The sequence below is a fragment of the Myotis myotis genome, unplaced genomic scaffold (assembly GCF_014108235.1).
Source record: "Myotis myotis isolate mMyoMyo1 unplaced genomic scaffold, mMyoMyo1.p scaffold_m19_p_30, whole genome shotgun sequence".
In the NCBI taxonomy this organism is placed as follows: domain Eukaryota; kingdom Metazoa; phylum Chordata; class Mammalia; order Chiroptera; family Vespertilionidae; genus Myotis; species Myotis myotis.
In genome coordinates, this window is record NW_023416336.1 from 126705 (window position 1) to 151351 (window position 24647).

General features: G+C 40.5%; 1 protein-coding gene across 5 annotated transcripts; it reads right to left on the reverse strand.

Moving 5' to 3' along the window:
- Nucleotides 1-638: 638 nt before the first annotated feature.
- On the reverse strand, nucleotides 639-24417 carry TXNDC9 (thioredoxin domain containing 9). 5 transcript variants are annotated; one of them, XM_036302309.1, is made up of 5 exons: nucleotides 24259-24417; nucleotides 20494-20701; nucleotides 16442-16560; nucleotides 8697-8951; nucleotides 639-746 (listed from the first exon to the last, which is right to left on the reverse strand). In XM_036302309.1, the coding sequence occupies exons 2-5, from the start codon at nucleotides 20680-20682 to the stop codon at nucleotides 707-709; spliced, it is 603 nt and encodes a 200-aa protein (XP_036158202.1). In that variant the 5' UTR covers nucleotides 20683-20701; nucleotides 24259-24417; the 3' UTR covers nucleotides 639-706. The 5 variants fall into 5 exon arrangements, with proteins under 5 accessions (XP_036158202.1, XP_036158200.1, XP_036158198.1 ...); XM_036302307.1 differs by having other exon boundaries at nucleotides 641-1238; XM_036302305.1 differs by having other exon boundaries at nucleotides 641-1241.
- Between the last annotated feature and the right edge of the window lie 230 nt (nucleotides 24418-24647).

Below are 24647 nucleotides of genomic sequence, written 5' to 3' on the forward strand. Positions count from 1 at the left end.
GAGAGTAGCCCGATTTTCTAGGGATCATACCTGTGGTGTTACAAGTAGAGCAGTTAGTGGTAGCCCCTGGTGTCTGTTTGCCTGTCCGTGCATGGAACCTCTATCCTAATCACTACTGTCCCAGTTTAAGAGAAAGCCAATTGTGAATCTCAATGGGTTTATGAGTGAGCTGGGGCAACAGTGATTAGGAAACAGTCCGCTTGGTCTGCCATTCCCAGGGTTGATCTGTGCTCCAAGTGAGGACTGGATAGAAGAGAAAGGGAGCAGTCTGCTCCTCTCAGGGAGGAACTGCAGGCTGAGATTGGGAGCCAGGGGAAGGAAGGGGTGGGGTCATGGCGCAAATAGCAGAGACTTACCTTTCTTTACCAAGAGTAAGAATTTCTTGAATATTTTTGTTTGCTTTATGCTCTTATGACAATTTCAGAGACTTTAATTTTTAAAAATATAATATTTATAAGTTATGGTTGTTTCAATGAGTCTGTAGATCTCCTCATGTTGCCATTCCAAAGTGCTTCCTGATTTTTTAAATGCATATCTTAAAATACAAGCAATCAGGACCCTTGAAATAAGGCAATATGCTCACAACCTGAAAAAGTTCTCCTCTGCCATCAGCTGATTCAACATCAACATGCAGCACACAGAATAAATAAGCAGCTCTTTAATAGTTATGCAAACATATTCCAGACGTGAAGTGTTTATCATTCATTTACAAGTGCAGTCTGTTACGCCAATAACTGTTACTTGACCTGTTGTATAAAGTAAATAATGCATGAGAATTAGTCCTGAAATAGTTCCTTGAATTTGTTTCCAATCCAGTGAATTAAAAAAAACACAACTGTGAATGGTATAAAGACGTAAAAATCATATTGTGATAAAATCAATTGCAAAAATAGAGAATCCAGATCCTACCCAGATAATTTAAGAACTCAGCAGTTTTCCTCAATTTAAACGTGAGCCCACAGAGAAAATATTAAAGATGTCTTTCAATGTGATGCAACTGTATAAAACTAGAATACGACCATTAGATGACCAATGTATCAAAACCAACAGAATTGAGAAAACACATCTAATTCTAAAGGAGGCAGCAATAAAAAGACACTTTACAAAGAACTGTAACTGCTCCCTAGTCATCATCAGAGTCCGAGTCGTACTTCTTTCCTCGGATGGTTTTCTTTTCCAGCTTTGTGAAGTTTGTTCCCATTTTCTGTTGGCTCTGAAATGGTGGCTCCATTAAATTTCCACTGAAAATAAAGCAAATATGAAAAGCACTTATTCTTTATGATTTAGTACAGAAAAATCTTTTTTTTTCTCTCATTGTAACATATGAAACAGAGTAAATTTTTCTTTAAAATGCTGGTGTCATAGTGTGGTGAGCAAGGCTTTCTCTTCTGACCTGTATAGTGGTATGCGGTTTTCCATATTTGCTATTTGTAACAATGAAAGGTTTTTTTAAAAGCACACACCATCTATATATATATAAAACCCTAATATGCCAATAGACCGAACAGCAGAACAACCGAATAACCGGTTGCTATGATGTGCGCTGACCATCGGGGGGTGTGCGCGGAACATGGTGGGTGTGGGTAGCAGATGGCAGAGTACGGAATATGGTGGGCATTGGCTGCGACTGGATGGTGGAGCAGGTGAGGGGGAGTGCCAGACCAAGGTGGGGCACTGGTTGCTGTCATCGGGGTGAGCCTCTGGTGGTTACTGAAAATTCTTTGCTCCCATGTGCTGCGGTCCCATCCTGCGCTCACACCTGCTGCCAGCGCTGGCCCTGCCTGTGCCTGCTGCCGGTGGCTGCTGGCCCCAATCACCCCTGAGGGCTTCTCTACCTCCCCCAGCTCCTGAGGGGCAATCGGGGCAGCAGCCACCATTTGCACCAGCTGATGGCACTAGCCCCGCTCACACCTGCTGCTGGTGCCGGCCCCAATTGCTCCATGCTATTAGCAGGTGCAAGCGGGGCCGGCGCTGTCAGCACGTCAGTGCATGGGAGAAGCAGCGGTGGGAGCATGGCTGCCAGCAGATGGGACCGGGGCTGCAGCAGAAGGGGCTAGGCGGGGTGCAGAAGATGGGCCGAGACCCGCCCCTGTGCCCGCTGCAGCCTCGCCACCCACAGTTCCTTTCAAGGTGCATGAATTCATGCACTGGGCCCCTAGTATATGATACAAAGACATATACATATTGAAGGTCACTTATCAACATTAGAGTTGTGTGGTTTGAGGGGAAATACGTATTTGCTCTTTGTCCCAGGTTTCTAGCCCACAGCTCCTAAAACCCTTGACTGTTAAGAGTGTCTTTTGCATTTGACAAAATTCAACACCCATTTTTGATAAAAGCTCTCAGCAAGGTGGGAGTAGAAGGATCATACCTCAACATAATAAAAGCCATATATGACAGGCCCACAGCCAACATCATACTCAATGGACAAAAACTAACACCATTTCCCCTAAGAACAGGAACAAGACAGGGATGCCCCCTCTCACCACTCCTGTTCAACATAGTACTGGAAGTGTTAGCCATTGCAATTCGGCAAGAAGAAGAAATAAAAGGCATCCAAATTGGAAAAGAGGAAGTAAAACTGTCCTTATTTGCAGACGACATGATATTATACATACAAAACCCTAGAGACTCCATCAAAAAGCTACTGGACTTAATACATGAATTTGGCAATGTAGCAGGATACAAAATTAACCCCAAGAAATCCGAGGCATTTCTATACACCAATAGTGAACTTTCAGAAAGAGAGATTATAAAAACAATCCCGTTTACCATCGCACCAAAAAAATTAAGCTACCTAGGAATAAACTTAACTAAAGAGGTAAAAGACCTCTACTCAGAAAACTACAGGACGTTGAAAAAAGATATAGAGGAAGACATAAACAGATGGAAGAACATACCGTGTTCATGGATTGGTAGAATCAACATCATTAAAATGTCCATACTACCCAAAGCAATCTATAAATTCAACGCACTTCCCATTAAAATACTAACGGCATACTTCAGAGATCTAGAACGAACTCTCCAAAAATTCATCTGGAATAAAAAAAGACCTCGAATAGCTGCAGCAATCCTGAAAAAGACCAAAGTAGGTGGGATCTCAATACCAGATATCAAGATGTATTACAAAGCCACTGTTCTCAAAACTGCCTGGTACTGGCACAAGAATAGGCATATAGATCAATGGAATAGAATAGAGAGCCCAGAAATCGGCCCGAACCAATATGCTCAATTAATATTTGACAAAGGAGGCAAGAACATACAATGGAGCCAAGATAGTCTCTTCAATAAATGGTGCTGGGAAAATTGGACAGATATATGCAAGAAAATGAAACTAGACCACCAACTTACACCATACACAAAAATAAACTCAAAATGGATAAAGGACTTAAATGTACGACAGGAAACTATAAAAATTCTAGAAGAATCCAAAGGCAACAAAATCTCAGACATATGCCGAAGCAATTTCTTCACTGATACAGCTCCTAGGGCACTTGAAACTAAAGAGAAAATGAACAAATGGGACTACATCAAAATAAAAAGCTTCTGCACAGCAAAAGAAACCATCAACAAAACAACGAGAAAACCCACTGTGTGGGAAAACATATTTGCCAATGTCATATCTGATAAGGGCCTAATCTCCAAAATTTATAGGGAACTCATACAACTTAACAAAAGGAAGATAAACAATCCAATCAAAAAATGGGCAAAGGACCTAAATAGACACCTTTCAAAAGAGGACATTCAGAAAGCCAAGAGACATATGAAAACATGCTCAAAGTCACTAATCATCCGAGAGATGCAAATCAAAACAACAATGAGGTACCATCTCACACCTGTCAGACTGGCTATCATCAACAAATCAACAAACGACAAGTGCTGGAGAGGATGTGGAGAAAAAGGAACACTTGTGCACTGCTGGTGGGAATGCAGACTGGTGCAGCCACTATGGAAGACAGTATGGAGTTTCCTTAAAAAACTGAAAATGGAACTCCCATTTGACCCTGTGATCCCACTTCTAGGAATATATCCCAAGAAACCAGAAACACCAATCAGAAAGGATATATGCACCCCTATGTTCATAGCAGCACAATTCACCATAGCTAAGATCTGGAAACAGCCTAAGTGCCCATCAGTAGATGAATGGATTAGAAAACTGTGGTACATCTACACGATGGAATACTATGCTGCTCTAAAAAGGAAGGAACTCTTACCATTTGCAACGTCATGGATGGAACTGGAGAGCATTATGCTAAGTGAAATAAGCCAGTCAATGAAGGAAAAATACCACATGATCTCACTCATTCATGGATAATAGAGACCATTATAAACTTTTGAACAATAATAGATACAGAGGCAGAGCTGCCTCAAACAGATTGTCAAACTGCAGCAGGAAGGCCGGGGAGGGTTGCGGGGCAGGAGGTAGGGGGGTAAGAGATCAACTAAAGGACTTGTATGCATGCATAGAAGCATAACCAGTGGACATAAGACATTGGGGGATAGGGGAGGCTAGGGGACTGTCTAGGGCGGGGGGATAAAATGGACACATATGTAATACCCTTTGTAATACTTTAAGCAATAAAAAAAAAAAAAAAAAAAAAAATAAAAAAAAAAAAATAAAATAAAATAAAAAAAAAAAAAAAAAAAAAAAAAAAAAAAGAGTGTCTTTTGGCCCTAGCTGGTCTGGCTCAGTGGATAGAGCATTGGACTGCACACTGGAGGGTCCCAAGTTTGATTCCAGTCAAGGGCACATGCTTGGGTTGCGGGCTCAATCCCCAGTAGAGGGAGTGCAGGAGGCAGCCAATCCATGATACTCTCTCATCATTGATGTTTCTATCTCTCCCTCTTCCTTCCTCTCTGAAATAAAAAAATATATATATATTATATATATATATATAAATAAAAAATAAAAAATAAAATAAAATAAAATGCTGGTGTCAAGGAAGAGTACCTATTTATTCATACTGATGGTTAATAGTGATAAACCTTACTTTGTACTACTAAATGTTTTAGATCAATGTTTTATTTTCTCTTGTATCATTAACTGCTAATTAACATTTCACAGGATGCCAACAGAATTTCTGACTGAAAAACGAAGAAGAAAATCAAATGTTTTTTCTCATCTGTATTGGATATGCTGAACCTTTTCACAGTGAAAAGGACACAAAAAATGGTGCTGTATTTTGATAGCTTGTTATGACAGGTTCGATACTGTTTAACAACCTTTAATGTTTAGATTTCTACATACATCATCAAAACTCATGGAATTTATTATCATTAACCAGAATTGGTGTGAAACTCTTTTCCAATGATGTTTGAGAATGATGCTTCAGAAATGAAATACGACAATTTCTTTTTTCAAAAATATCTGGGAGTTACCTAGCACCTAGATCTTGTTTAAAATTCTTTATTTTTTATTTATTTATATTTTTTAAAATATATTTTATTGATTTTTTACAGAGAGGAAGGGAGAGAGATAGAGAGTTAGAAACATCGATGGGAGAGAAACATCGATCAGTCGCCTCCTGCACATCTCCTACTGGGGATGTGCCCGCAACCCAGGTACATGCCCTTGACCGGAATCGAACCTGGGACCTTTCAGTCCGCAGGCCGACGCTCTATCCACTGAGCCAAACAGGTTTTGGCTAAAATTCTTTATTGTTGAAACTTCTACATGTCTCTTTTTTCTCCCACTGACCTTGCCCCGCCCGCTCCCACTCTCTAGCACAAGCCCCTACCCCCCTATTGTCTGTGTCCATTGGTCATGCTCATATGCATGCATAAAAGTCCTTTGGTTGATCTCTTACCCACCCACTCCCCTGCCTTTCCCCTGAGGTTTGACGTTCTGTTTGATGCTTCTATGTCTCTGGATCTATTTCTGTTCATTGGTTTATGTTGTTTATTATGTTCCACAAATGAGTGAGATCATGTGATTCTTATCTTTCTCCGACTGGCTTATTTCGCTTAGCATAATTCTCATCCAAGGATATGTTTTTATTGGTTTTAGAGAGAGGAAGAGGGGGAGAGAGAGAGAGAGAGACATTGATGTGAGAGAGACACATCAACTGGTTGCCTCCCATACGTGCCCTGACCTGAGATTGAACCCACAATCTAGGTATGTACTCTGAGCAGGAATTGAACCTGCAGCCTTTGGGACGATGCCCCAACCAACTGAGCCACTGGGCCAAGGCTAGACCTTGGTTTTGAAATATCACTTGCCACTGAAAGGAACCATGGCTCCTTGGAGTAAGAGCCAATTCTAGGGAGAGTAGAACATGAGTACCCCTAAAACATCTTATTTGTATCAGAAAGCAAGTGCTCAAACACTATGGGGACATGACCAAAGGATATAGAAGCCTGTATGAAAGGGGCTCTCACTGGTCAAACCTGGGGCAATTTGAACTTCAAAGTAAATAATAATAGCAACAGAATATAACCCATTGAATAAAATAATCTACAGCCCATTCTAATATAAGTAAACAAGTAAAAATTAATGTGAGATATGGAAAAGTTCTTCCTTAAATCACCATTTGGCCTGGTAGACAACTGGTTAACCAGTGCTCAGTTATCCTCACTAGAAATGAGACAAACCATCATATGCCTCCTGATACGGTGCACTAAGAAGGAAGAATACATCCCTTCTGTGATATACCTGTGAAAAAATGCATAATCTGAATCTAAACTTGAAACATTAGACAAACCCCGTTGGAGGATGCTCTGTAAAATAACTAGCTTGGACTCTTCCAAAATATCACAGTACTGACAAACAAATGAAGGGTAAAAGGTTGTTATGTGTTAACGAAAACTAAAAACACGTGAACTCCAAGCAGTGCATTTTTTGGTATGCAGGGCATTACTGGAATTTGAATAAGGTCTATAAATTACCTCAATTTCCTGTTTTAATAATTGTACTGTGATTACATAAGAGAATGTCATTGTTCCTAGAAAATATACACAAAAGTATGTAAAGGTACAATACATCTACAATTTCCACTCAAATGGTTCTGGAAAAAAAAAATTAAGATAAAGCATATATGAAGTGTTTAAAATAGGGAACATGAGTGAAGGGTATATGAGCATCATTTGTATTATTTCCAAACTGTTTAAAGTTTGAAATCATTTCAAAATAAGTGATTTTTTTAACATTAATATTTTGTTTACTATTAAGAAAATAAAACCTAAAACTCCCAAATCAACTTCTACAATGTAGGAATCATTTAGACATGTGTAGGAAAGATTCAGAGGAAAAGGGGTAGAGAAGTGAGAAGGCGAGAGAGGACTATTTATTGAAAGGCACAATGACTGTGGAATGACAACTGCAGTTTTACCAACTATTCTTGCAAATCAAGAACAGGCACAAAGGGTCCGGTCAGTTTGGCTCAGTGGTTGAGCATCAACCTATGAACCAGGAGGTCATGGTTCGATTCCCAGTCAGGGCACATGCCTGGGTTGCAGGCTTGATCCCCAGTAGGGGGCGTGCAGAAGGCAGTTGATCGACTATTCTCTCTCATCACTGATGTTTCTATCTCTCTCTCCCTCTCCCTTCCTCTCTCTGAAATTAATAAAAATATATTTAAATAATAATAATAAAAGAATAACAACAACAAAAAAAGAACAGGCATAGAGGCTCTGGTTGGTGCTGCTCAGTTGTTAGAGCATCAGCCCACATACCATAGGGTCATGGGTTGCAGGTTTGATTCTGGTCCTGGTTGGGGGCACGTGTGGGAGGCAACTAATTGATGTGTCTCTTTCTCCCTCTCTATTTCCCCTACCCGCCTCTCTCCCTCCCTTCTAAAAATCAATGGAGCCCTGGCTGGTGTGCTCAATGGTTAGAGCACTGGCCTGTGCACTGAAGGGTTACAGGTTTGATTCCTGGTCAAGGGCACGTACCTGGGTTGTGGGTTTGCTCTCTGCCTCTGGTTGGGACGCATGTGGGAGGCAACCAGTTGATGTGTCTCTATCACATTGATGTGTCTCTATCACATCGATGTCCCCCCACCCCTACCCCCTTTCTCTCCTTCTCTCCTTCTCTCCCTCCCTCCCTCCCTCCCTTCCACTTTCTCTCTGAAAAGCAATGGGAAAAATATCCTCTGGTGAAGATTAACAAAAAAAGAACAAGCACAAAGGGCAAAATGATATGCTATAATTTGTGGAATTAGATAAATTATCTGTCTGGAGAAGTGGACAAAGAGATGAATGAAAAAAGGAAGTTGGATTTTAGATGGTTTTCAAATTGAGACTGTTCCCTATTGTAAGTAATTTAAGCTAAGCATGGAAATGAGATTCTGTATATTTTATCTAATTCTGCAAATGAGACAGGAATATACATTAAAATCTAATGTTTGAAAGTAAGTCACTATCAATTTGAGTAATCTGGTTTAAATCAGAGAAGAGTTCATTCTGGGTGTCATTTTGGGTTTCCAGGTTATACAGAATTAGATGCAATAGGATCTGTTAGGTTGAGAACTTTTATAGCTAGGTGTATTCCAAGACTCACTTTTATCCACGACTGATTTTTGCTGTGAGGTCATGCTAATAATGTACACTTTAAGAAATATGCTCTTCCTTTGTGAAAGTTTCTCTACATGTCAGCCAAAAGATCTTAGTTCCATAAAATAAACATTAACATAAAACAATCTTCTCTAAAAATATCACTGAAAATGTGAATTAAAATAAGTCTGTTTGTTAAAAGTTACCTGTAATTGATAATATCAGAGCAACCAAGCCGCCACTCTAAAGTTTCCGTGGTGAAGTCATCCGTATTTCCTAGGTCAGTAAATCCAGCGACGTAATCTTGCGTTTTCCCATCTTTCACCAGTGCTAGTGTGGGGATGACTTTGATCTTCAGTCTCTCACAAAGGAAAGGTGCTTTTTCCACATTCAGCTTCAAAAATTTGGTCTCCAGATGTTTCTTGGACAATATTGCTAAATGTTTGTCTAGTATTTTACATCTGTAAATAATAAATATAAAAAATCAAAACCCCAAACAACAGAGTTCTTCTTAAAGATAAATGCCATTAAGTAAGGTACACCTGATTTTATGTTTATCTGTTTGAGTCTCATACTTTGGTAGCCAACTGGTGCTTGTGTCAGGTGATCTCACTTCCATTTCAGAGATAGCTGCCTGATTATGAGAGGCAGAAAAACAATGTAGTATTCTAAGAAGTCAGATTTGCTTTAATGATATTTATAAAAAACACTCAATATATGCCTTAAATTGTAAGTGCTTCACAAAGTTGTCATGTTAGTGATAAAAACAAAAGATTGTAATTTCTTTTATGCATGATTCCTGGTATCTTATACAGGAAGCTTGAAGGGTGACAAATCTAAACTTGATGGAACTCGGAGAGACTTCTCAGAATTAGAAATGTGCATATGGTGCCATATGTGCAAGTGCCACTGAGAAGTAACACTTCTAGCTGTCAATATGTCATTATGGTTTTAGAAAATGAAAATACCAGAAGTAACTTTCATTAAGCCATCTTCTAAAGAGAAAAATGGAAGTGACATTTTCTTTAAAGTAGGATGTATTTAAACTGGTCAATCCTCTAGTGTTTCTGAAACAGACTATTGTAATAATCTTTTTGAGCAGTAGCTCTTCACCACTGGTATTCATTACATCGAACTTTAAAATATACAGATGAATCAAAATTCCCTGGGAGTGTGGCTGGATACATGCAGGTGATGCTCATGCCCAATACAGATGAGAACCACTGCTTTGGATGCCTAAGACACTAGATGCTTCAGAGTTGTTTTTACCAGGCTTTTGGGGTACTCCATAGTTGCAGCTTTTCCTGAATTAGGTTTGGGCCTAGGGAAATTCTGATAAATTTAATGTCTCATTACTTTTCCTCTGAATGTATCTTTTCATATATCACCCTGAAGTGCAGCAATGAAATTTTAGTGAAAATGGTAGGAGAGAACTAATTATTATTATTATTGTTGTTTTTAAACATCTTTTTATTGATTTGAGAGAGGAAGGGAGAGGGAAAGAGAGAGAGAAACGTCAATGATGAGAGAGAATCATTGATTGGCTGCCTCCTGCACACCCCCTACTGGGGATGAGCCTGCAACCCTCGCATGTGCCCTTGACTGGAATCGAACTCGGGACCCTTCAGGCCACAAGCCAATGCTCTATCTACTGCGCCAAATGGGCTAGGGTGAGAAGTAATTATTAAATGGTTTTTGAATGAAGCTCAAAATAAAGGATAAATAAACCATTATGTGAGACATATGTTCCTGAACATTTGTATATAAATCAACTCCATGGCTTTATTTGAGTAATAAGGAACATTTTATTTGTTGCCTTTCAATTATTTTTATTACTCAAAAAAGCTTCATTTTTCTTATTTAGCTTTTTGACTCTGTGCTTGTTCCCTCAACACGTTACAATGATTTCCTGTTCCTCAATAAGGAAAGCATGTCTGATCCTGTCACAGACACACTTAGCACACATGGATCCACCACAAGCTGTTAGACAACCTCCCTAGAACTTTAGGTCTCACAGTGCAAACTCCACGAAGCAGGCCTCGCCACAGGCCACATGCAGACTTTGGTGCTTTCCCAACCTTCTTGGTATAAAGGGGAACAGTTCTATCACCAGGGGTTTGGGACAGCCTATGTTCTGTTAGAGGCTGTATTGTTAGAGCCCGGCTGGTATGCCAAAACACTGGACCATTTGAAGGCTTGAAGACACCATCCCTGGAAGAGCTGGAATTTTTTAAACGATTTCATTTTTATTGACTTTAGAGAGAGAGAAGGGAGAGGAAGTAAGAGAGAAACATCGATTGGTTGCTTTCTGCATGCACCCTGACGGGGATCGAGCCTGCAACCTGGTATGTGCCCTGACTGGGAATCAAACTGGTGACCTCTTGTATGGGACAATGCTCAACCAATTGAGCCACACTGGCCAGGACTGGAACCTATTTTAAATAAGACTTTGCATCATTTGTCAATTAATCCATTTTTTAAAAATACAGAAGCTGCAGTCATGGTGTCGTTAAAATAGCATTAGGCTTAAACCTATTATCATTTAGTAACTGCATGACATTAGGTGAGCAGCACATGAAGCATGTACCTACTTAACTCAAAGGGTCACTGTGAGTGTTCCGGGATTTTACACGTGAAAGTGTACAGCCTATTATGTGCTAGAAACTTAGAAATATATACATACCTAATGATTTAAATTTTGATTTTTCAGTTTTAAGATTAGTACTCCTGGTGCTGCACTGTGAATGTATCCATCAAATATATTTACTAAGCACCTACTATGTGTCAGCCATGGCTGCTCTAGGGCTAGGAATCCAAAACACAGTGGTCCACCTACAGGCAAACTCTACGCCTTCATAAAACAAGCTAGTAGTGAAAACATCTCATAAACAAGCGAGCACATCACATCATCTTACAGACTGACATGATATCAATATATCACTTGTCATCAACACCAGAGGTTGGCAACTTAGGACGATGAATGCCATGGGAGATAACAGCGTACCACAATGGCAGAGGGCTTCCTTGATAACCTTTACCTTCCCCCATTTCCCCTTAGTGCAGGGGTGGGGAACCCTTTATCTGCCAAGGGCCATTTGGATATTTATAACATCACTCACGGGGCACACAAAATACCAACTTAAAAATTAGCCTGCTATTTTGGTCAAACATTTAATTAACTCACCCCTAAATGCCTTGGCAGGTACAAACCAAATGATTTCTCAGGCCTTACATGGCCTGAGGGCCAGATGTTCCCCACACCTGCCTTAGAAGATATTTCACCATTTCAATATTTTCTTTATTTTTATATTTTTAGTCAGTAAGTCTCAAGCAATCAATCCATGAAAGACGTTAATTAACAGCCAACTTGTTGGGTGGTGAACCTAAGACAGGTCAATCTCAAGAAACAAGAAAAATCTCACATAAATAATCTAACTTTACACTTAAAGGAACTAGAAAAAGAAGAAAAAAAGAAAGCCCAAATTGAGTAGCATGAAGGATAATAATAAAGACCGGAGGGGAAATAACTGAAATAGAGTCTAAAAAAATAATAAAAAGGTCAATAAAACTAAGGGCTGGTTCTTTGAAAAGATAAACAAGATTGACAAACCTTTAATCAGACTCATCCAGAAAAAAGAGAGAGGAACCAAATAAATAAAATCAGAAATGAAAGAGGAAAAGTAACAACGTACACCAAAGAAATACAAAGAATTGTAAGAAAATATTATGAACAACAATATGCCAACAAATTAGGCAATCTGGACAAAATGGATAAATTCCTAGAACCATAAAGTCTTCCATAACTGAATCAGGAAGAGTCAAGAGCATCTAAATAAACAGATTACAACTAGTAAAACTGAAGCAGCAATCAAAAAACACCCAACAGTCCTAGCCAGTCTGACTCAGGGCTTAGAGCATCGGCCCAGACTGAAGGATCTCAGGTTTGATTCTGGTGAAGGGCACGCAGGCTCGATCCTTGGCCCCTGATTGGGGCATGTGCAGGAGGCAACCAATTGATGTGTGTCTCGCACATTGGGGTTTCTCTCTCCTTCTCCCTACCACTCTCTCTAAAAATCAATGAAAAAAAAAAAATATCCTGGAGTGAGGATTAACAAAAAGAAAACAACAACAAAAAAATATCCAACAAACAAGAGTCCTAGACCAGCTGGCTTCACAGATGAATTTTACCAAACATTTGAAGAACTAACACCTATCTTTCTCAAACTATTCCAAAAAATTCAAGAGGAGGGGAGACTCCCAAGTTCATTTTACAAAACCAGATAAAGACACTACAAAGATAGAAAATTATAAGCTAATATCCTTCATGAACATAAATGCTAAAATTTTTAATTAAAGCAAACTGGATCCAGCAATACAGTGTAAAAGATTATACACTATGATCAAGTGAGATTTATTCCAGGATGCAAGGTTGGTACAATATACACAAACCAATTAATGTGACATACCATATAAACAAAATGAAGGATAAAACCACATGATCATTTCAAAAGGTGCAGGAAAAGCATTTGATAAAATCCAGCACCCATTCATGATAAAAACAAAACAAAACAAAACAAAACAAAACAAAACAAAACAACTCAGCAAAATAGAGAGGGAACATACTTCATCATAATGAAGGCCATATATGAAAAACCCACAGCCAATATCATACTCAATGGGCAAAAACTAAAAGCATTCCCTTTAAGATCAGGAACAAGACAGGGTTATCTGCTTTCACCACTCTTACTCAATATAGTACTGGAAGTCCTAGCCACAGCAATCAGATAAGAATAAATAAAAGGCATTCAAATGGAAAGGCAAAAGTAAAACTGTCATTATTTGCAAGTGACATGATACTGTATATAAAAAACCCTAAAGATTTCACCAAAAAACTACTAGGACTTGATTACATTTAATGAAGGATGTAAAAGACATATATTTGGAAAATTGCAAGATACTGAAGAAAGAAACTGAAGATACAGTAAGTGGAAACATATGCCATGTTCATGGGTAGGAAGAATTAACATAATTAAAATGTTCATAGATTCAACACCAAAGCAATATAGATTCAACACCAATTCCAATCAAGATACCAATGGCTATTCACAGAAATAGAACAAATATTCCAAAAATTTACATGAACCCCAAAAAAAGGCTCCAAATAGCAACAGTGACCTTGGGAAAGAAGAACGAAGTTGGAGGAATCACCCCACCTGATATCAAACTATACTACAGGGCCACAGTAATCAAAACAGCATGGTACTGGCATAAAAAGACATATTGATCAATGGAACAGAATAGAGAGCCCAGGAATAAATCCATGCCTTTATAGTCAATTAATATTTGACAAAGGAGGCAAAAACATACAATAAGGTAAAGGTAGTTTATTCAATAAATGGTGTTGGGAATACTGGCCAGATACGTACAAAAAAATGAAACTAGACCACCTTCTTACATCATACACAAGAATAAGCTCAAAATGGATTAAATATTAAATGTTAGAATCAAAACCAAACCAAAACATTTTTGCACAGGAAAGGAGACCATCAACAAAATGAAGACAACCCAATGAATGGGAGAACATATTTGCCAAAGATATATCTGAGAAGGGGTTAATATCCAAAATTTATAAAGAATTTATAAAATTCAACACCAAAAAACCCCCAAACAATCCAATTTAAAAATGAGCAAAGGACTTAAATGGACACTTCTCCAAAGAAGACATATAGATGGCCAATAGACATATGAAAAGATGCTCAATGTCACAAATCATCATCAGAGAAATGTAAACTAAAACCACAATGAGATGTCACCTCACACCTGTTAGAATGGCTATCAACAATAAATCAACAAACAACAAGTGCTGGGGAGGATGTGGAGAAAAGGGAACCTTGTTCGTGCACTGTTGGTTAGAATGCAGATTGGTGCAGCCACTGTGGAAAGCAGCATGGAGTTACCTCAAAAAAAAAAAAAAAAAAAAAAAAAAAAAAAAAAAAAAAAGGAAGTGCCTTATGACCTATGATTCCATTTCTGGGAATTTACCTGAAGGAACCCAAAATACTAATTCAAAAGAATATGTGCACCCCTGTGTTCACAGTGCAGCATTATTTCCAATAGCCAAAACATAGAAGCAGCCCAAGTGTCCATCAATAGATGAGTGGATAAAAAAGCTGTAGAGCCCTAACTGGTTTGGCTCAGTGGATAGAGCGCCGGCCTGCGGACTGAAAGGTCCCAGGTTCGATTCCGGCCAGGGGCATGTACCTTGGTTGCGGGCACATCCCCAGTAGGAGGTGTGCAGGAGGCAGCTGATCGATGTTTCACTCTCATCGATGTTTCTAACTCTCCCTCTCCCTTCCTCTCTGTAAAAAATCAATAAAATATATATTAAAAAAATAAAAAATAAAGGTATCTACAGCTTTTTTTTTTTTTTATGTTTTATTGATTTTTTACAGAGAGGGGATAGAGAGTTAGAAACATCGATGAGAGTGAAACATCGATCAGCTGCCTCCTGCACACCTCCTACTGGGGATGTGCCCGTAACCAAGGTACATGCCCCTGGCCGGAATCGAACCTGGGACCTTTCAGTCCGCAGGCCTGAATAAGACATAAAACATGAAAAAAAAAAAAAAAAGCTGTAGATACCTTTATTTTTTTTAATATATATTTTATTGATTTTTTACAGAGAGGAAGGGAGAGGGATAGAGAGTTAGAAACATCGATGACAGAGAAACATCGATCAGCTGCTTCCTGCACACCTCCTACTGGGGATGTGCCCGCAACCAAGGTACATGTCCTTGACCGGAATCGAACCTGGGACTTTCAGTCCGCAGGCCGGCCCTCTATCCACTGAGCCAAACTGGTTACGGCTGTAGATACCTTTATACAGTGGAATACTACTAGGCCATAAAAAGGAAATCTTACCTTTTGCAACAAAATGGATGTACCTTGAGAGCATTATGCTAAGTGAAATAAGCGAGTCAGAAAAAGGCAAATACCATATGATTTTACTCATTTGTGGAATCTAATGAACTAACAAGCAAAATAGTGACAGACTCACAGAGAGTAGGCTGACAGGTGGGAGTAGGGGGAGTAGAGGGAGTGGGGTGGAGGTACTGAGCCAAAAAGAAAAAAAAAAAAAAAGAGAAAAAACTCATGGATAGGAAAACAGTGTAGTGACTGCTGGGGGTGGGAGGGGGGTAGAGGGTCGGTGGGTAGGAGGAATGGGTGGAGGGAGGTGGAAGGAGGTAGAGGAGGGTAAAGGAGGGATAACTGGTGCTGGACAGACTTGATTTGGGATGGTAAACACAATACAGTGTACAGACTACATGTTGTAGAATTGTGCACCTGAAACCTGTATAATTTTGTTAACCAGTGTCACTCCAATAAATTCAATAAAAAGAAAAAGAAAAAAAGTAGAAAAATTCTTGTTGCACTGATAAAAAATTTAAGTATACATTTCTAAGGTGTTTTTATTTTTATTTTTTTAAATACATTTTTATTGATTTCAGAGAGGAGGGAGAGGGAGAGAGATGGAAACATCAATGAGAAAGAATCATTGACTGGCTGCCTCCTGCACGCCCCCCACCGGCACATGCCCTTGACCGGAATCGAACTTGGGACCTTTCAGTCCGCAGGCTGACGCTCTATCCACTGAGCCAAACCGGCTAGGGCTCTAAGATGTTTTTAAAGTTAGTAAATATATAATTCAGAAAACAGCCATTAATATAGAAATATTGACTTTCAATAATGTTCACTTATACTTGTATATGTAACTGGTTTTTAAGTTAATCTTTAAAATAACAATTGCTTAACTTCAATGTACAGACTTCTAGTACAAAGAAACAACTTAGAAAGTAGTTCCTTTTATTGTTCTTAATTTCTGTCAGTATACAGTATTTCTATTCAAACATCTCTCCATGTTTAAAAAAGTCAGTCAAGGAAACAATGTTACCTGAATGTAGAGTCTCTGTAGAAATGGCAAACCACATTTTTACTCTCCTTGACTTCTTGAAAAAAGTCTCTCTCACTAGGGATTTCTCTGTATTCCCCATGTCCTTTTGAAAGCCATTCCTGATTTGAAGAAAAAGGAAATATTACACATTTGAAATATCTTTTAGTACCAGCTTATAGGGTGTGTACAAATCAGCACAATACAGGTGAGGCGACAGTTTACACTTGTGAATGTGTGAAACAGTTTATTCTTGTATTATTTAATTATTGTATTATTTTACATAGGAACTATAAACTATTTTTGCCCCACCCTGTACTTTGTAATGTAGTTGATTTTATCCTGTAGAGAAAGGAATTCCTTTCAGTGACTTACTTTCCTATGTTTCTAGTGTCAATGCAAAAGTAGTGTACGTACTATCTCCACAGCACGGCTCATATTTATGACAATTACCTGCCTTGGTAACTTAGAATATAGGTTTTATTAGAACTTTGAAAATAAAATTTTAGACTCATGAGACTTAGCATGTGCAATCCATTTAATTTCTCTGCACTCAAACTACTAAAATCAGAGGCATTTGATTCAAATTACTAAAAAGCTTTCATAAATAATGCTCATGAGATAAAGCCAGCCTTTGGGGACAGGGGAAAAAAGAGGGGGGGAGGGTTACTGCAGCTCTGATGCTCAGGGGCCCTGCTTTCCCTCGACGACCAGCAGGGAGAGGCAGGAACCTCTCTATACTGGTGGCCAATGGGCAGTATCCTAGAGGAAAGAGTGGTCTACTCCGTGTCCAGAAACAACAGAGATCTCCTAAGTCATGTAATCCAACTTCCCAAACCAAGATGCCAACCCTCACCAGCACGCCTGGCACACCCTCCAGCCTCTGACCTTTCCTGTGACAAGAAGCTTCTCCCCACAACGGGCAGCCTGTTTCCTCGTCAGGCAGTTAGTTTTAATAAAGGGGAACTGGGCTCGCAGGCAGAAGGCCTGCGCCTGAATAACGTAACGGCTCTACTGCTTAACAGGCTATGAATTCTAATAACATGCCTGAGCCCCAATTTCCTCATGTGTAACAGGGCGATCATGGAGCATTTACCTCAGAGTAGTTGTGAAAATAAGGCAATCGACACGAAGATGAGTAAAACAGTGCCTGACACATGTGCTTAGAAAGCATCTGTATGTGTACTGGTGCTAATCTTTAGAAAGGTCTTCTCACACTGAAGTGCCTCTATCTCTAACTTCGGTCTGTGGATCCCAGCTTGAACCTACGATTACAGAGAAAAGTGCTAATCTTTTCTTTACATGTGGGCCCTTCACATATCACATCTCACCCATGTCCTCCCTCCTCTACACTGAATCTCCATTTCCTCTTGATTGTTTCTCACACGGAACAGTATCTAGACTCCCTCTTCTGGTTGTCCTCTGAACAGTCTAACTCCTCCATGCTCTTTTAAAACGTGGCAGAGGTCTGAATGCAGCCTCCAGAAGGTCCAACTAGAAAGAGGCAGGAACACCATCTCCTTTCCTCCTCTGCACTTAAGCTAAAGCAGCCCAGGTGCAGTATCCATTTCACAATGGCTTCCATTGAGCTGACACTCACAGGAGGCCCAGATACCTTTTCCTTATGTGACATTTCTTTGGTAAAGCTCCTATAAACAGTTTAACCTCTCAAATACAATTCCTTAAAATGATATGTGACATTTCATGATTCCTTTCTTTACTTGCTGCCGGGGTTCTTGTCCCAGCATCAAGAAGGGTTCAGGAATCTGGAAAAGGCTGTGGGTAGATGACATCGGAATCCAGAGATTAATAAAGAGTCTGGAGACGAGATATAATTTTGAAAGGCATTGGGGGTTAGAGGACCTTCAGCTAAAGGAACTGAAGACTCCCTCCTTGTCTAGGACCCTTGCTTTTATTAACACATTGCGTACCACATAGAAATCTCTAAGACATACGCCAGGCACCGCACGTTTCTGGGCAAACCGCACGTTACTTAAATCATCATAATGCACTTTAGGTGTTGTTTTTCAATGATTATAACATTTTTATTTACAAAAACAATTAAACAATTAAAGTTCCTAGTTCTTTTTTAATGTATGGTACTGCGTAAAACATTTTCCTCTATGAAGAGGGACCAAACAAAATTTATGTAAGTATCTAGATTCACTCCTTTTTCCATGGGTGTGAAAAACGAGAACACTCGTGAGCGTGAGCGGTCCTTAACAGATGGCGCGGAGAGAAAACTCCTGAGCAGTACGAAACGTGTTAACACAATCTGTCCTAAGGCAAGGTGGAGATAATACACTTCAAAGGTAAGGTTTCAAAGGGTACAGAAGCATCCTCAGAATGGGGGAATTAGCCTATGGCTGTTCAGGAGTTTGGCCAGCAGGAGGCAATAACATGAGGATTAAGATGCCCTTTAACTGTCTGGCAGCCACCATCAGTTTCCTATCCAGGTCTGGGGAAATGCCTTTAACCATTCCCAACAAGTGAATACATGTGTGACTCAACCCTGTTGAGTCCCCAAGTTTAATCAACCTTTTGATGAAACTCTTAAAATTATGACATGCTGGAATTGGTTCCCGGCAACTTGTCAATGACCTGTGCACTTAAAACAGTATTTTTATTAAAATAGAAAATAATGAACAAAATTTTTGGTGGGCTCACCCTATTTCTTACCTTGTCCTTCTGCTCTCTACCTACATCCTATGCCTCTAGCTGCCACAGTAGGGGGGTGCTTGGCTGACTGAGGAATATTGATTAACACAGGTCTATTAAGTATTTATGTCACTGTGTACACTGGTTTCCCCAATACCTTTGTGGATCAGAAAAATCAAAATTACTATACAATCTGCACTACTCTTTCAAAAAGAATGGCTATAAAAACCATTAAGGCTTCTTGCCTATTTCCTCAGAAAACATGTTCAAAAAATAAAAATAAAAAGGGATCTATTAAAATGCAGTAAAGCGCAGCCAGCATGGCTCAGTGGTTGAGTGTTGACCTATGAACCAGGAGGTCACGATTCAATTCCTGGTCAGGGCACACGCCTGGGTTGTGGGCTCGATCCCCAGTAGGGGGCGTGCAGGATGCAGCTGATCAGTGATTCTTTCTCATCACTGATGTTTCTATCTCTCTCCCTCCCTTCCTTCCTAAAATAAAAAAAAAAAAAAAATGCAGTAAAAGCTCTAAAATAAGACCCTCTGAGTTACTCCATAACAAATTCATTTTAAATTGATTTGTATGTTTTGTTTTTTTTTAAATATATTTTATTGATTCTTTACAGAGAGGAAGGGAGAGAGATAGAGAGTCAGAAACATCGATGAGAGAGAATTATCGATCTGCTGCCCCCTGCACATCCCCCACCGGGGACATGCCCGCAACCCAGGCACATGCCCCTGACCGGAATCGAACCCGGGACCTCTCAGTCCACAGGCCGACGCTCTATCCACTGAGCCAAACCGGTTTCGGCTGATTTGTATGTTAATAAAAAAAAAATCTAAAGGCTGCCTGCTTTAATTGGTTTTTAATTATAAATACTCAGCCTATTGTTTTTAAAACTGCTGGACATCTTCTTTTAAGATATCAAATATGTTCCTCACTGCAAATCAGGTAGATACAGAGTTCTACCCTCGTATGCCAACTTTTTTCTAGTTGAGCATTAGCAATGAGTAGTGTGTTTAACTCACAGCTAACTTATGACAGGCTGGCTTCACCACCTGAAAGGGAACCACTGCCTCCTGCAGCTGAAGTCTCTTCCCAGTCCACTTCAACCACATATATCTGAGCTCAGAAAATGACCCTGGGCACGCATTTCTTTTACTTGACTGTAGACTATCACACTGGGCAGGCTAATTTTGAATGTGTCTTTAAAACTAATTTTTATCCAGCCAAATTTTTAATAGTGATAGGTAATTTGAGGTTAAAAAAAAAAAAAGATAAAGGAAAAAGAAAACACCTTAACAATGAGGACCTGTAATGTAACTACTGGCACATGTGTATATCTGCTAGGCGCACACTGTTAAAGTAATTTCAGAAAGCAGAGCAGGGAGGTTACTTGTTTCTGCTGTTGAGTTTTCTTTAGTGCCTTAAGTCTCTTTTCTTTGAGGAGTTCTAGTTCATCCTCGTCCATCTGATCCATTTTCTGAATTTCAGCATCCAAACGCTCTTCTACTAGTTTGGTGGTCTGAAGCAACTGATTTTCCAGGACTTTTGAAAACATGTCGACAGATGTATGAGCTTCCATTCTTTACAGTTCAGCCTTGCTGCTGGGGAGAAGGTTTACAAGGTTAGAAAAAAAGATGCAAATAAGTAAAGTTTTCTTTCTTATTTTAAAAAAATTCCAGCAAGTGCATAATTTATAGTTTACAAAGTGTTCTGCTGACAATCAAGCACTTCATGTTAGGCTTTTCAATAGATTATAGTCACAGCACTCAAAAACGATTTAGAGCAAAGTTTAGGTGCTCCTGAGTTAGTTTTTGTTTTATTATATGAAAGCAAAGATAAGTCTTTAAGAACATAACCACAGACCAGAGAAAAATGAGTAGTTAGGAGTTATAGTAGTTGGAACTATAGCTAGTGATATATATTGACAATCATTATTCTTTACCAAAGAAAGAGAAGCAAAATAGAAATGACTAAACTGTTGTAAGGTTGTACATATACACAGATACCAAACTTTGCTTCAACACAGAGCAGAGTTGAGCAAAAGACACATTTTCATGGTCTCTGCCTAAATGACTTTCTTTTCTTTAACTCCTAAGAAAGGCAATTACAATTTATGTAAAGAATGATGCCTGGTGTTCCCTAAGCTTTGGTTTCCATTCCTTTTCTCCCATTACCTAACAAAATCTATGAGGCCACAAGATTGATATTGACTTATTGACACTCAGTGTTCTTAGCTTTGATGTAAAACAATGTAATAGTCTATTTTTGACTTTTCCATCACTCTTCTATGTAAGATAGGAGTTTGTAAACATATTCTAATTCAGATTACAAAGGAAGATCTCAATTACATTGGTTTTAAAGAAATGTAGTCCTGCCCTGGCCCAACAGCTCAAATGGTTAGAGTATCATCCCCATATGACAAGGTTGCAGGTTCAAACTCCTGATCAGGGCACATACAAGAAGTAATCAATGAACGCTTAAGTAAGTGGAACAATAAATCAATGATTCTGTCTTTCTAAAAAAAAAAAGATAAAAAATTCTTTCAAAAGAAATGTATTATTTTCCACCAGCAACAATCAGATGGCGATTTTTATGTGTACACCTGGATGACTACAGAAATATAATTTATATATTTTGCCTATCAAAGCAGGAGGCTGTTGCATCTCAACTACTTACCTGCATCTGCAAATACTAACGGAGCACTTTCAAAAATCTGAGGGAGCCCTGGCCAGTGTTTCTAAGTAGTTAGATCTTCAGCCTGTGCCCTGAAGGGTCTTAGGTTTGATTCCTGGTAAAGGGCACTACAGGGTAGTAGGTTCGATCCCCGTTCAGGAGGCAAGCAATCGATGTTTCTCTTTCTCTTTCCTCCCTCTTCCCTCCCTTCTGCTCTCTCAAAAATTCACTGGAAAAAATATCTTCAGGTGAGGATTAACAAAAAAATCTGAATAAACTGTGATCTCATCCACCAGCTTCTGTGGAAACGAAGATAGTCTTCCTGAAAACCTCACTTTTGATTCCTTTTTCTCCAAAGAAAAAGCAGCTGAAATGCACATTTCACTGCATCTTTGTATCTCTACAGCTAGCAATGTCAGGGGCACAGTAGGTGCTCAAAAAATATTTAACTTGGGCCCTGGTGTGGCTCAATGGATAGAGCACCGGCCTGCGGACTGAAGGCTCCTCCCCGGCCTGGGCCCTGGTCAGGGGCACGTGCAGGAGGCAACCAATCGATGTCTCCCTCACATTAATGTTTCTCTCTCTCTCCCTCTCTCTTCCACTCTCGCTAAAAATCAATGGGAAAAAAAATTAACTTTGAATGAACAAACTGTTAGTTCCTCAAGTGCTATAAAATTTTAAAGGAGCTGTATTTTATATGTAGTAAAAGAATTTTATGCCGAAACCGGTTTGGCTCAGTGGATAGAGCGTCGGCCTGTGGACTGAAGGGTCCCAAGTTCGATTCCAGTCAAGGGCATGTACCTTGGTTGCGGGCACCACCCCAGTAGGGAGTGTGCAGGAGGCAGCTGATCGATGTTTCTCTCTCATCGATGTTTCTAACTATCCCTCTCCCTTCCTCTCTGTAAAAAATCAACTATATATATATATAAAAGAATTTTACACTCCCTACCTTCCAAGAAAAATGTCAGCGAGACTGTGACTTTCCAGGGGCTAGGTGAGGCAGAAAACTGAATACTAAAGCCTGACTTGCTTGTCAGAACCAAGCAAGTTCTTACCAGGGGCAGATAGAATTGATACCTGACACAATGGGTCAGAGGCTGCCTGCCACTACTTGAGCCAAATTAAGCAGAGACAGGGTTGAATCATCAATGAGCGTTTATTCCAATAATGCTGGCAGTTTGGGAAGAGCAGTCGGTCACCTGGAAATTCTGCTCTGACCCCCGTCACCAGTGGGCTGATTTTATTAGGATCAGGAAAAGAAAACAGCTGTAGCTGCGAGCTGCAAGTGTAACAGGGCAAGGGAGGGTGTGGTCTGCAGTCCGGCCTTCAGGAGCTCAAAGTCTGATAACAAGGCGCTAATCTTCTTTGTTTTTTTAAAGCTTTATTTATTTATTTATAGTCAATCCTCACCTGAGGATATTTTCCCATTGATTTTTTGGGGGGAGAGTGGAAGGGAGAGGAAGAGACAGAAACATCGAAGCGAGACACATGGATTGGTTGCCTCCTGCACGAACCCCGACCAGGGGCGGGGAACCTGCAACCAAGGTATGTGCCCTTGACTGGAATCGAACCCGGGACCTTTCAATCCACAGACCAACGTTCTATCCACTGAGCCAACCGCCTAAGGCGGCTAGTCCTCTTGTGAGGCTACAAGTAGTTCAGCCCATTCCCGGGACTGGAGAATGGTCAGCCGTCCCGAAGCCAACTCCCGGAGGGGGTCAGGGTCCGAGTACCGCAACCAAATCGAAGAGTGTCCTGTCCTTGGTCTGTTTTTAAAATGTGTTTTTTTTACAGCCCTGTTGTTGTCTTTTTGCAACACATCCTATAGTTTCCCGGAGTCTGTAAGAAAACCTCCTATCTATAGTTAGTAAGGTGAGTAATTATTAAACAACTGTGGCTCTATTCTTATTAAGTGCCCTTCCCCCTTTCAGGATGAATTCAGAATTTAATGCTGCGATAATCTGGAGCGGAAGTGATTGACGAGAGCTGCGGGGGAGCGGGAGAGGGAGGGGCAGGTGATGGTGTTCACCGCATTGGAAGGGGTAAGGCCAGGTTTAGCAATCCTGTTAACTCTCTATTCTTTAAGCCACAAGCCGCGGATTCTTCCATTTTTCAGCTCCACTGGGACGGTGGGAAAGGGCTTGTTCTCCAATTACCTTCCCACTTCCTGGATCCGCCTACGTGCGCCCTCCCAACCAACCCAGAGGCCTCCTCCTCAACCGAGAACAGGACCTGCCCAAGGAATCGTCCCCAAGGTATCCTGCCACTCCCCGAGCCGCCTGGGAACAGACGAGGGCGGAGTTCAGCTGGCCCTCGCCTTCAATGCCTCCCGAGGCGCAGGCTCCAAACGGTCACAACAGCACTGACACCGGCACCGGGGCCGGGGCCGCGCCCCTCCCCCGCCTGGAAGGATGCTGAGCGGCGGCGTCTCCGTGAGCACTGGGCCGCGGCGGCCGTTTTCCCCACACCACCCCTGCCTCACCTGAGCTCTCGGTGATCCCTGAGAAGGGACGGACCAGCGGCTCCAGAAGCACAGTCCACCCTGGCTTCAGCTTCGCAGCAGCTGCTAATGGCTGCGAACCAGCCGTCACTTCCGCCTCTAGATTGGCTGAGGCGCGCTTACGCTTTACAGCCTGCGACGCCGGAGGAAGTGACGGGGGAGGAAGGCGGGCGAGAGGCTGGAGCTGACGTGTGGCCCCGTTTCCGGCCCGGGGTTTAAACAGCTCAGAGGGCGCGGGAGCAAAGTATGCTGGGAGTGGTAGTTTTTTAGTGCTCAGCTGGAGTTGTCTGTAGGCTCTGGACCTCAGGATACATGTTATGTCAGAAATCAGATAGCCACACTCTTGCTCAAGAGTGACACTCCAACTTCGT

Coding starts and splice junctions, on each gene's coding strand:
- TXNDC9 (XM_036302305.1), bottom strand. CDS start 20,682: ATGGAAGCTCATACATCTGTCGACATGTTTTCAAAAGTCCTGGAAAAT. Junction 16,561..20,493: donor AAACTCAACAGCAGAAACAA/GTAACCTCCCTG, acceptor TCTTCAAATCAG/GAATGGCTTTCAAAAGGACA. Junction 1,242..8,696: donor TCTGATATTATCAATTACAG/GTAACTTTTAAC, acceptor CTTTATTTTCAG/TGGAAATTTAATGGAGCCAC.